The 13,629-nt window shown below is 35.5% G+C and overlaps 1 protein-coding gene across 12 annotated transcripts in view; it reads right to left on the reverse strand.

The window, feature by feature from the left end:
• SPAG9 (sperm associated antigen 9) overlaps window positions 1–13,629 on the reverse strand; it is a 98,143-nt gene that overhangs the window by 71,400 nt on the left and 13,114 nt on the right. For 8 of the 12 annotated variants that reach the window (XM_039343992.1, XM_039344017.1, XM_039343985.1 and 5 more), the window contains exons 3-4: window positions 10,800–10,870; window positions 5,288–5,382 (exon numbers count right to left, since the gene is read on the reverse strand). In XM_039343992.1, coding sequence (XP_039199926.1) covers window positions 5,288–5,382; window positions 10,800–10,870 — 166 coding nt within the window. Of the gene's footprint in view, window positions 1–4,397; window positions 4,783–5,287; window positions 5,383–10,799; window positions 10,871–13,629 lie in introns of those variants that run through there. The other 4 variants (XM_039344062.1, XM_039344045.1, XM_039344053.1 and 1 more) reach the window with 2 other exon arrangements.

Consider the following 13,629-nt stretch of genomic DNA (forward strand, 5'->3'; position numbering starts at 1 on the left):
AATTTCTTGAATAACTCATAATAATGACACGGACAATATCCATATAACTTAGAGCTTCTATATGTAAACAAAAGGTGGTTCTTTCTTATGGTGATCCTCTTTTAAAGTATGCCTCACCTAAGGGGGTTCACTGGAGTTCATTGAGCAAAGTCTGGGAAGTCATTCCGCTCATTGGTCTGCTGCTACTGCTCACTCTGATCTTGTTCATTGCTCATGATTTATGCCTTCGCTAATTGATGTGGTCAAGAAGTGCAACATTGTTTAGTAAAGGCAATCTGTCATAACCCCAAGATCTGCAGGTCATTAAGTGGAAAGAGTCCCAGATAAGCAGTGTAGGGGTGCCGCAAGCTTGTGTGAGAGAAAGCACAGGGAGGCTGGGAAAAAGGGGGCTGGTGGGTGCAAGCAAGCAAGAGAGAAGGGGGATGCAGTGCAGGCAAGCAAAGAAATGTGGGAGGGGTGATTTGTGACTTCCCCTGCTGGCTTCCCCATTGATTCTGCCCGTGGGAAGCCAGCAGAGAAGGCTGACAACAACCATCACCCAACTGTGGGATGCTGCAATGACTGGAACTTTGAGAATTGGTCATAAGCCCCTTTGTTTAGGGTTATCCTACCTTCAAACAGTCACTGAACAAAGAGTTGGAACTCAAGGAGTATGTGTATTGTCTTCATTTTTTTAATATTTTGTTTTTAATATTAGTCCTTTTTTAAACATTGTGAGGAATCATAAGAAGATTTGATTGGAAGAGTAAATGTTTGTGGGTGACTCTAAATTTTACTTACATTAAACTCAGAAATCAGATAAAATTATGCTTTGCTTTAAGAATGAATGTTTATCAATTTAAAAGGCCTCAGATTAGTAGCAAAGGGTATAAAAATCTGAAGGAACTGGATGAATTTCCACTTCTGTCCTGAACAGAATTCAAATTATTGCCTGTGCTGTTTCCCTTTTTATATACATGTTATGAATGTACAAATAATCCAAATACAAATAGATACACAAGCATCAGAACTATATTAAATATAATGCTTAAAAAATGTATGGAATCCAGACTTCTTTTTTTGTGTGTGCGCCATCCAGACCTGATTAAAACAAGATAATTCAGTTAAATGTTGGCAAATCACACACATGCTATGGCTATACAGGAGTTCCAATTCAATTCCAAAAATTGTTTGGGAGCACTCAGGGACATAAATGTATCCCTTGCTTACAACTCTTTAAAGTAACTGCATCTTCACATGATACCAGGCGATAGTTTCAGAAGGAAGTTGTACAATCCCAGGAAAACTCATAGTTGCTTTAAAAAGCTGCGGAAAATGCTATTTCTATGCTGCTACACATTCCAAAACACCTTTCTGAATACAAAGTATAGCAGAATCTTTATATAGTATCTCTCTTATTCGTCAAAACACAACTTCACTGTATTTGATTAAATGCATTTGATAAAAACAGCCCATGAAACAAAAATATTCATACATGCAATCATCTATTTTCCATCTGATTTCTGTACAGTATTTTCAAATAGTACCTATCTCTGAAACCACTCATTTCATAATAAAAGCCAAGAGAATGCACTGATTTATTTGAGTTTGTATATTATTAAATACCCGACTATAATTGCTTATCAGGCATCATACAACAATTACTAAAATCTATTTGAATATACATACATACACAGTTCACCATCAGCAACAATGCACATGGTGTGGCTACTAGATGAGCTATCCAGGTCTTCCATACAACTTTAATATAGGCAGATTCCCAGTCTGTAATTAAGCTCTATTATGTATCGTGTGAAAAGATATTTCAGGTATCTATACACATCACGCAAAGTCATGGCATGTTTAAATCATCTTTACTGAATAACATTCACACATTGTAACAAGCGATAACATGAGGCATTTATATCTATTAAGTCATTTTACAAGGTTTAATACTAGAACAATGAAAAACACTCTCACCGGCTCAAGGTTGACTCAGCCTTCCATCCTTCCGGGGTAGGTAAAATGAGGAACCAGATTGTTGGGGGCAATGTAAATATATATATACATTGCTTACTGGTGTACACCACTTAGAGAGTGCTTGCACTTAAAGCGGTATATAAGTCTCATAAATAAATAAATGTAGCATCTCAGTGTGAACAAAACACTTCTCAAACCCCTGAGGCAGCTGCATCGTCTGAAGGCCAACCTAGCAATTTTGAGCGCTTTCCCAGGTTTTCCATCCTGCTCAGTCTGTCATCTAAACAAAGCCACTGAATGCAGAAAAGGCACAAAAAACAACCTAAGCCACAATTCTTCGAGGAGGACTTCACTTGTACAACTATACTTTGTTCAGCGGGTCTTTGAATGTGTTGCACAGCTCTAATTCAATCTTCTCACTTGGACTATTTTGAATTCCACTGCTTCATTTAGCATTCTCCTCTAGCTTCAAAGTTTCCACTTGATCTTGAAATATGTCTTGTCAATGGAAAGGATGTGACCACTCTTTTATAAGACTGATCTTGTAAGTAATCTGTTTTTAACAGAATATATGAAGATACTTCTATATTCTAGTGTAATGGTACCAAGTATTTTTAAAAAATATATTTTCACTTATCATTTCTATTGGCCAACTCTGAATATTTTACATTCTGCCGAGAAACAAGTAAGGAAGCGACCACTAATGGGGTCTGTTTAATTTCAAATTTATTATTTTTTGTTAAATTTATCTGCCACCCATCTTGCCAAGGGGCTACTCTGGGCGGCTTACAACATCAAATGGGGGAAAAATGACTTTAAAAAAAAAGCTAATTTGATTCATCAAATATGAGTAGGAGTGGGGTAAGTGCAAATGCAATATAAGCCATGGAAAGATGCTACCAGAATGAGTTCTATACATGTGTGCTTAAATCCACCATTGTGCTCCATTTATATTAGCTCCACTGTAAAGGGGTGAGGGGAAGACCTACCCATCTACTTTATATGTTCAGCTATAATATGAATGAAAGAACATTCAGGTCCTTTATTCATTGTGTGAATTAATTGTGTGAAAACTCACAATCAATTCTTCACAATGGATCAGATTCCTTACTGGCTTGCAAAACTAAATAAAAAGCAATCCTTAGCTACTGAAAACATGAATACTAATATTTGCAGTCTTCTGCAGGCTTCTACAAAATGCACGCCTACAATTTAAGACCCCAGTTAATGCATAAACTTCATTTTGCATCCAAAAGTTTATATATCTATATAAATGCAGATAGCATTTAAAGCATTGTAGAAGTTTATACAGTAAGCAGCTTTTTGGAAACATTTTTGACAAAGCAAAAAGATCCATCTGTAATCAAATTAAATGCCTTCATTTCGTATTCTTCAGACTTTCTATGGTCTTTTACTTTTAAATTAAATCTCCTTAGACTGGATTACCAGAATCTCCTGATTATGTTAAGACTTCTCTCTCCCTTGGTATATTCCAGGGAAATATGAAAATCCTAATACCCCACAGGAGTTTGTAGAAGTTCCTATGAGACAAAGCAATTCGATAAAATACATTGATCCACTTACATTAACTGTAAAAGCCATGTATGCAGCTTGCTGTACTTTTATGTAACAGCAGAGTTCAAATTGGAAAGAACTGGATCAATGGACTCCACCAAATATGCATTGTAAAGGTAAAATTTCATTAGGGAAAGGTTCCAAATAGAAACAATTTTTTATTAAATTGTGGATATTGGACTGTGACATTTGATCTTGATTTGCTAGCTATACCTTAATATGCATGCAATTATGCATGCAATCAATGTAGATATTTGTTTTTTTAAAAAACAGAAGTTTTCAAACAGCAATATGGAACATTGTTGCTATAAAAGTAGTTTGATAAGTCCAGATAAATAGTCTGCAACTCAGTACTCTGGGGTGAAAAAAAATATTACTAGATACGGGTTTAAAAAGTATACATTTATATCCTATTTTTCACATTATAATACTCCTAAATGCATGCAACAATCTATTTAGAGAAATAGAAAGCAATTATGCAATTTGAATAATTTGTGTTGAAGAATTAATCCCAGGCAGATTATACATGATTCTTGGAAGCAAAACACCAACTGAATAAATGAAAGGCTGTTACAGAAAGCTTTTTGAAGTTGCTAATTTCATAAAAGATTTTCTCAGGAAGCAACTGATTTTGTAATCTCAAACAAAGCACATCAAAAAAACCATGTCCCATCTTTACAATAATAAATTGTACACTTTACAGAGTCTACAAAATATCAAACTGAGATTTGAAAATGGCACTTCAAATCAGCATCACCCCACCATTTCCCACTTTCTACTCCTATTCAAGAGAGGAGAAATAACATGGTAGGCTAAGAACAAAGAATATTTTTTAAAAAGCAAAGGTTCCGGGGTCAGAATACCTGAGAATCCTTGGTAAATTCTGCGTCAGAGCTGGCACACCAGTGGATATAGAAAAGTGCACAAGCAGCAAAACGGAAAGAGACACTAAAATAGCTGAATTAATGACCACCGCCCCGCCAACGAAGCCAAACACAAATAGCAGCATGCATCCAGGACTCATGGCGCTGCGCTGGCATGGTGAAATGCAAGAACCGAGGCTACGCAGGGGACAAGGGAGTATCTTTGTAGTAAAAGTCTGTCACTGAGCTGCTGCCACAGAAACAATGCCATCGACAGCAGCTTTCCACTATCTTCTGCAGTAGCTCCAAAGCAAAATGACATCACCTCGCTCTCCTCCCCCACCTACAAAGGAAAAAGGAATCCGAGCGGCTTCTCTTTTCTTCAGCATCTATGCAGCAAGCAACCTAAGGATACAAGCAAGCTCGTTGGCAGTTTCCTCCACCCCCCTACGCTGAACCTTTGCAGCCTGGCTCCACTTGATTGGATGGGAAGCTCAGGCATCTCCATAATGTAGACAAAGCTTTAGTTGGAGATCTCCTTTCATGAAAATGTGCACAATGGTGTAAAGAGGGGAAATGAGATTCAATTATTTCACACCCTTAACTGCATATCCTTTTGTTGTTTTTCATCCCTGTCGGAGAAGGGAAAGAAAAATCCTGCTACATAAAGTCTACATAAGAATGAGTTTAAACTTAAGTCAGGATTAACCAGGCAATTTTTCCCATTAAAATAATGTTCATTCCTCCTGAAAGATTTCTACAGTCTTTCTTGTAATCCAGCAAAAACGTAATTGTGACTCTCTAATCATTATTTAAGATTTTTTAAAAAAAACAAAGCCTTGAAACAAAACTGAATGGGTTTCACTCAGACAAAATTCAATGAAGCTTACCTAATTCTACTGTGCATGATGGGCTCTGGCTGATCCCCTCCTGTCAACTGATGAAATTTTGCTCTTTCCAAGTGTTCCATGTAATTATGAATCATCTGTTGTTAAAAAGGAGGGAATAAAAGATTTTAAACTGCTTCATACCTATTTGTTTTTTAATTATTTCTTTTCAATTCACTGTCAAGAAACTACTATCCGATGTATGTTTTAGGTATTTCAGACTACATAAAACATCCCATGTATCAAAAACTATCATCACAGTACGTTGTTTTCTTCCAAAGTTATTTTCCCCTTCCAAGGTACAACTTTACCTTAATTTATCTTTACATTAATACAAGCGGTCTTTTTTTTCACCTCCACACTTTTATAAAATTATGCAATTTCAGCCACATGAGACAAATATACACTTTGTCACCCAAGTGCAAACCAAGAGAACCAGTAGAAGCCCCATCCGTGATCGAGTAGAAAAGATACCTTAGTAAACTGAGAAAACTTCACATACATTTGGGGAAGGATGGGTGGCTGGAGAAGGTTACACTGGTGCCCACTTCTGATGTAATGAGAAACCATGATTCCTCCCTATGTGAATGGGCTGTGGAAGATTCTGTGAGGAAATAAGAAATTTTCGCATCTTCTTTTAACTACAGAAGAATTACCTGTAAACAATTAAATCTGGGGAACTGAAAACAAGTCTTAACAAACAGATGTTTCAGATCCAACTTTTTCAAAAACCATAATTAAACAAGTAACATGACTTTTAAACCCAAGAAGAGACATGCTTCCCTTTGTCGTGAGAAGGGGAATGGGGGAGCATAATGGCTTCTCATTACATCTGAACTGACCCAGAGAAGTTGACACTGTTCTTCACTTAGCACATTTAATACCCCCGCCTTGTTTTAAGATTACATTATATTTTCAAAAGATTGGCAACTAAGAGCTTTGAATGAGCACACATACTCAAAACAATGTATCTGATAGGATATGAATTTTTAATATATTGTATCAGCATGCCATTTATACTACAATGAGGGACAGAAGGATATTGCTCTCACACCCTGTTGGTTTTTCCATTGTTGAAAATGAGATGTTGGTGTCTCTTGGTCAGGACTAGGTGAAGACTCTTGGTTCAATTATTCTGTATACTACAGCTGACTAAGGCTTTATTGCATTGTATCTTACAGAAAAAAAAAAACAAGGGACAGAGTAAGACAGTTGCAGAATCCATTCATAAAGAGCTTAGTATATTAGTCATTGATATGAATCCATCTGATTCTACTATTTCTTTGTGTCACATTAAACTACTTCTAGATCAATTTCATATAAATGTGTTTTTTAAGATTCCTATTGTAGAATTAGAATTAATTGGAAATAGACTCTAGAATTAAAAAGTGTATTCTTAAGCTCTTTAATATGCCAACAGTCGATTGAGGTACTTTTTTATCTGAGTAAATGAGACAGAGATCAAGAATTTCACCAAGGGTTAGACAGCCAGATTTATTTACATCACTGCACAAATGGTTGGAAGCTATGTCATACTGTCAGCCAAGTACCTGGTAAGACAGCTTCAAGCAAAGGTCTTTTATCACATTTTTAAAATGTGCAGAAAAATATTTCCCGTATTTCCGGCATCAAAATAGGATCAGATGATGCACAAAAAAAGACTCATGTGCATGTTTAAGGATTTCATAAAGATGGATGGCTTATTAAACATTATTTCAATAACTATAACATTAAAATAGAAATATTTTCATTAAGTAATCAATTACTCCCTTCAAAGATAAACCAATTATAGATAAATGCAAATTATAATTAGTACAACTATCTCTTTTTGAATTGTAACTATCTATAGTTGAGCCTACCATCATTTCATACTGCACTGTGGTCATTTGATATATATCAAAAGGATATTCATGAACATTTCAGATTAAGCAAAATAGCATGAGAGGCTATTTTGTCATTCATAATGTGAAAGTGAAATAATCCAAAGAGAAATTGCTACTGTGTACAATTAATTCATAAAGAACTAACATTATTTCTAATCTGTGACCTTTGTATTTTCATAACTGGATAATATAAACTTCTATGTGATTTACAAATACTCTGAATAATAATCATTTGCGTTTTAAAAAATAAAAAAGAATGATAATCAGGCATCATTTGTATTTTTATATCATTGTTTATATAACCATAAGACAAAAAAAGTTACAATTAAAATGGAGTTATTAAAAGGTGTTTATTATTTCTGATATATTTCTTTACCTGACTGACCAAGAACTGTCTTTATAGTTTTCTTGGCAGTGTTTTTAGAAATAGTTTGCCATAGTGTATTATTCTGTTATGCTCCTCTTCCTGAAGCTGAGTGAGACTAACTGACCCAAAGACACTCAGCTAGCTCTGTTTCTAAGGGCAGAATTGGAACTCATGATCTCCTGGTTTCTATTCTAGCCTGCTGCCTTTATCCATTACAGCAGAGGTCCCCAACCTTTTGGGCACCAGAAACCGGTTCCATGGAGAAAAGTTTTTCCATGGACCGGAGAGTTGCGTGGGTTTGTGTGCTGCCTGCATCCCACGGATGGGGCTTTGCTTGTTTGTGCGGACTGGTTACTGGCATGCCGTGGCCTGGTATCGGTCCACCCCTGCAGTACAATATACTAGCTCTCTTTACAGGCATAGAGAAGCACATACATGAACAATTTGAGAGTTTCTCTTGGCAGAGGGAGACATTAATTGCTGCTTGTTAACATTTCTTGCTAATGATTGGGTTTAATCATTGCTTTACTTTCTATTCATGGTTTCTGTTACCAAATTGGCACTCAAGGTGGCTTCATCAATCAGAGCATATTAAACAGAAAGTTTCTGAGTGTTCTAAGAGGTACTTTTGATTAAGTTACATTTAAATCTTTTGCCATTTCTTCTTAAATATGTTTTACAGCGCTTAATGATTTTCATATGTTTGAGAATACCTCTGTTTACCAAGGACCAAAAACACTTCAGCTAAGATGAGGCACAAGAAATTACAGTACTGTATTTCAAGATATAGGGTTTTTTTTATCCCTTGGAAAAAAGCAGACCCAGCTGCCTCAGATAAGCAACTTATATATTAGGATTAAAATTTCTGGATATCTAAAAGTCATAGCATAAATCCTAAAGGACCACTATCTTTAATCTTCACAAATTGACTCTTCTAGCAAGAAAACCTTTTTATTTGATGCATCTATTTAAGTTGCTCAGCCTGCTGATGAAAATCAGTAAGTCTTAATTAAAAATACTTAGTATTGTAGAACTACATGTTACAATGCTTTCTGTGTGGCCAATAATCTATTTGATACATTGAAGAGAAACATGTTAAATTCAGTGGCTTGTTTTAGTATTACCAAATAATGTAATGGATTTAATTAATTAATTAATTAATTAATTAAAATATTTTGGGTGTTTGTGTGAGATACACATTAAGCAGCACTAATGTATACATATGTAATTTTAATTTCCTCTTTACATGTATATATATCCCCAAGTATTATGATATAATAAATATATAAATATATCATATATATATATAAAAATATATTCTACAGGTCTTGAATAATAGGAAATGCTTCCATTTTTTTTCTCTGCAGTAGTCTGCATTTATAATCTAGAGTAGGGGTGTCAAATTGGCAGTCTGCGGGATGGATGTGTTACGTGCAGACCACGCCTGCCCCGGCTCCGCAAAGGCAAACAGTGTCATGATATGTCACGTGACGTGATCGAGTTTGACACCCGTGGTCTAGAGTATTGTCTGTTAAATTACCTCGGTGATGTCATATGCTCACTTAATGAATACCATTAATGTTCACCAACATCAAGTTATTTCTATTTTGCCTTAGAGACTTGGTGTGTTACCAATTAACTTCACCTACTATATATGTGTATTGTAAGTCTCGCTCAAGAATTTATTGTTAATCAAATGCATAGGAAAGGATTAATATTGCATCTTACAAATTTCATTCTCTGTTTATATTGCCAGTACAGTTCCCTGTGACTGTCCCCTGGCTATTAATTCACAGATGGTCAAAGATACTCTTCATTTGATAACAATGACTGATATCACATGTGAATTTCTCCCACTACTTTCCCAGTTTCATTTTTTTTTTAGTTTGTAACCTTTGAAGACATTCTCTATCTCATTTTTACCAATGTACAACATTCATTACCACTGTTGTATAGAAATATTAAATTGACCCATTTTGGTATTCAACATTTAACTTAATATCCTTTGTATGCTTTATATTACTTTTTCTGTGTCCATCTCAATTATTCTGCAGTTTGACAATGGTACCTTAATATATAAACTAAACATCAAAGGGAAAAAAACAAATTGCACTGGCCACAATTATCATCAGTAGTACTTCACAGTAATTTTTGCATCATCAAGACTTTATTCACTACTTGACAAATATAATCTGGGTACATGTAGTCTTGGCTTAAGATCACAGTTGGGACCGGAGCCTCCATCTCTAAGTGAGGCAGTCACTGTACCTGATTTTATCTTTTTGCTGCAGGCATTAAATGAATCACATGGTTGTTAAGGGTTCCCATATTGACTGTGCTTGTTGGAAGCCCCCTGGGAAGGTTGCGAATAGCAATGACATATACAACTACAATAACTGCATACTGATCGGCAAGAACACGAATTTTAATCATGTGGGGACACTGCAACAGTAATAAGTGCAAGGAGCAATCGTAAATCACGTTTTTTGTATTGTCATGCTTTCAAACAGTCGCTAAACAAATGGTTATAAGCCAAAGACTATGTAATCAAAAACATGTTGCTAACCTTTTATTCAGATTATACTTTGGTTGGTCATTAGCCAGATTACATTCAATGACATTGCCTTAAAAAGCATGCATATCTAATATTTTTACCACAAGAAAAGATGGGCTTAAGTGGCATAAATCAGGCAAAGTTTGACAATAAAATATAAACATCTGAGAAGATTGTTAGTGGGTGGGCTTCTGAAATTCATAGGATCACCGTTTCCATCATCCAGAATTGTTGAAAGTCAGACAGCATAAAAGATGATGAGGATAATCCCTATCTATAATGGTTGTTAAAACTGAAAGGAGTTCAGTTCAACAGATTTCATACGGCTCATTACTTTTTAGGCAGATAAATTTAGGATTTGGGAAGATAAATTTCTTATCTCGACTGATCAGCAGTTGGCAGTAAATGAACTACCTACATTTCTCAAATCTACCAATCTTTTCCACAAGTTCTCCCTTACCATATTCAATTATGCCAACAACCACCTGTCTGAACTCAAACTATGTGTTGTAAATATACCATCTAATTCTACCCTAACACATCAGCAATATCCAAGAGCCACCAATGCTTTCAAAAGCAAAGAATCAAAACCCTATGAGCTTTTTCAGAAAATGTTGATAACAGATTAATATACTGGGTACCTTTAAGCACAGGTCCCTGAATTCACTCATTACATAGAGGCACTGTTCAAAGAAATACGTAGTTACCTACCTCTGTATGCCTTGAATGACGAGCATTGTATTCCTTCTTTAGTTCTGCTTCCCTCTCCTCCAATCTGCTAACTGAAAAAGAAAATAATTCATTCATTTTACTAGTGTCAACAATAGAAAAAAAAAGATGTTTACCTCAACCTAGTTTTTACAAATCCAAGCTATCAATTCAAAAGATATTTTGATCTATTTTCAGGGGAAAAAATATTCTTGCTTTTCCACTTTCAAGAACATTTTTCTTAAACACTGGACACAGGGCAATGTGCACAAACTCAGTCCACACTCAGGACATATGCAGCATCCTTATTATCCCTGACACAATCCAAGAAGGCCCAAACTGACAAAAAAAATGTGTTCATGAAATGCAATAGGAATTATAGAGAAAAAACAAGGACTTGCACATATTGCCCAGGACTACACTGCTATAAAATCCTAAAGTTACATTTGATCCCCACCATATTTGTTTAACGTATAAAAATGAGAAACCTAAAACAGCACCACAACACAATCAAATTAACAAATTAGCAAAATATCATTATCCGGCTATGAATGTTTTGAAGCATGGGGAAGTAAAAAAGAATAGAACAAATTATTATAACACATTTGCTCAGCAGAACATCATTAATTATTGTTTTAAAGAAGAGTTTAGCAGCACAATAGCAAATATTAAACATAACTACCGTACTTTACACCACCCTGATTACACAAGGGAAAACAATATTCCACCTAAGCTTTCTAGCATATTTCATTTTAATCTCAGTAGAGAAGACATATAATTTCAATGTCTTCTCAGCTGAGCCATTTGTCAACTATACTTCTGCTCCATCTAGTGGACTACTTTTTTGTCACTCTGGGAATATATATGGTGTCAATAATTAATGATAGTACTTCGGATTCTTCTGTCTCCTGAACAAACTGGGACATTCTCCAGATTTGGTTGTAGCAAATTCATGTAGCAGGAGTTTTTTAAGCATCGTATATCGCTGCCTAATGCTATCAGTTTTCTTTAAACATCTAAGAGCATAGGCCTTTAATGTTCTTCATCCACAGCTACGTAATTACAAACTCAAGGCATTATCTGACAACAGATGGTCAATGTGAAAAAATTACTCAAATACAAAGACATGGATAATGTGCAGTATTATTGTGTGATCAACAAGGTCAAAATATAGCCTCCTCCACATGGTGGATTACATTTCCCATCAAGCTTATCAAGTTTACCCAATTAGAACATTTGAACACCAGCCTGGGGAAAATTGATATATAGTTTAAGGCTTTAAAAAAAAAAACCTTTAATGGAAATAATTGGAACATTTATACACAAACACACACACACCAGCAAAAAAATAATTCCAGAACAGAGCACGATACATTATTTTTAATAATTGATCTAAAAGTCAGCAGACAATGCCTCAAGGATATTCTTGACACAAAGAGAACCATAGTCTAACATTAATCTGCTAATATATTTGAAGTTAATTGAGAAATTAGAAAACACTGAAGCTTACACGGGTTCTCAACCTTGACAACTTTAAGACTTGTGGACTTCAATTCTGGGAGTTGAAGTCCACAAGTCTTAAAGTTGCCAAGGTTGAGAACCCCTGGCTTAGATCCTAGAGCAGGGGTGTCAAACTACCGGCCCACAGGCCGGATGTGTCACGTGGAAGCCACACCCACCCCATTGTCAGCAATGGGAAAACCGGCCCGTTGCAAATTTGACATGTCTGCCCTAGAGGAAGTTACCTCATTTAGAAAGGTGATCAAGAACTGTTCTCAACTTCAGAAAAAAAGGAATTAGGGAAGAAACAAAATAGCAGCCCTAATACACAGTGCAGAAGTCAAAACAGAAGCTGCTGAGTACAAACCTTCTAAATTGATCCCTTTTGACAGGGCAGAACCCATCAGACACCAAGGGGTAAATCAACAGCCTGTTTTAGCTGCCCCTAAACTGTTCTTTTGCTAAGAGTTAAATGAAGAAAAGTAAGGCTATTTTTTTGCTCCCATCTGACAGAAAATTACATGGAGCCTCCCTATTGCTACCATCTAAACAAAATTTCTTTACAAAGGCCCATCTGTCCATTTTAAAATGGAAGACATTTCCATAATACTTATACAGATTTCTTTGGTCAAAATAATAAATAATTTTACGATTTGACCTACAGTACTTTGTACCACATTAATAACTTAAAGATTTTTTTTCTTCTGACTTCCTTAAAATATTTCACACTTTGCAGCATAACATAGGCAGACATATGTAACTATATATAAAATGGCTTTTTTTCAAAGTATTTAATCTACTAATTCTGAATTAAACTTCAACTGAAAGGATCCCAGAACAGCTTATAAAGAACAGCAAGAGTATCTAGTCATATTTAGATACCCCCCACTAACACATGCAGTAAATCACTCTTAGCAATCAAAAATGACCTACCAAGCAAATACATATTGGCAATACAGCAAACGATGACTCTATTTTTTGCCTTTTTTGCAAGCCCTTTTAAACATGGCAGAGTCCCATTTATACTTGAACTAACTAGCCAAACATTATTTCTTTTTTTTTCTTCCCCAATGCCCTTCTTTTTTGTGAAAATGATGGCATCAGAACCTCTGGAAAGAGAATGGATAAAAAAAAAAAACCCTACCCAATCCCCATGGGAAAAACAGAACGGAAGCAAAGAAGCAGCGAGGGGACAAAAGAAGACTCTGTTCATATTCAAATTATATTCCAGATCATAAGGTAACTTCACTTAGAGCAAGGGATGAGTTGATTAATTCTGCTTTAGTCACACTCTGATTTTTTAACTAGGGCATCACCCTAAAGTAAAGCATAA

Source organism: Crotalus tigris, unplaced genomic scaffold (assembly GCF_016545835.1).
Source record: "Crotalus tigris isolate CLP2741 ecotype Arizona unplaced genomic scaffold, ASM1654583v1 scf7180000017551.9496454, whole genome shotgun sequence".
NCBI lineage: Eukaryota > Metazoa > Chordata > Lepidosauria > Squamata > Viperidae > Crotalus > Crotalus tigris.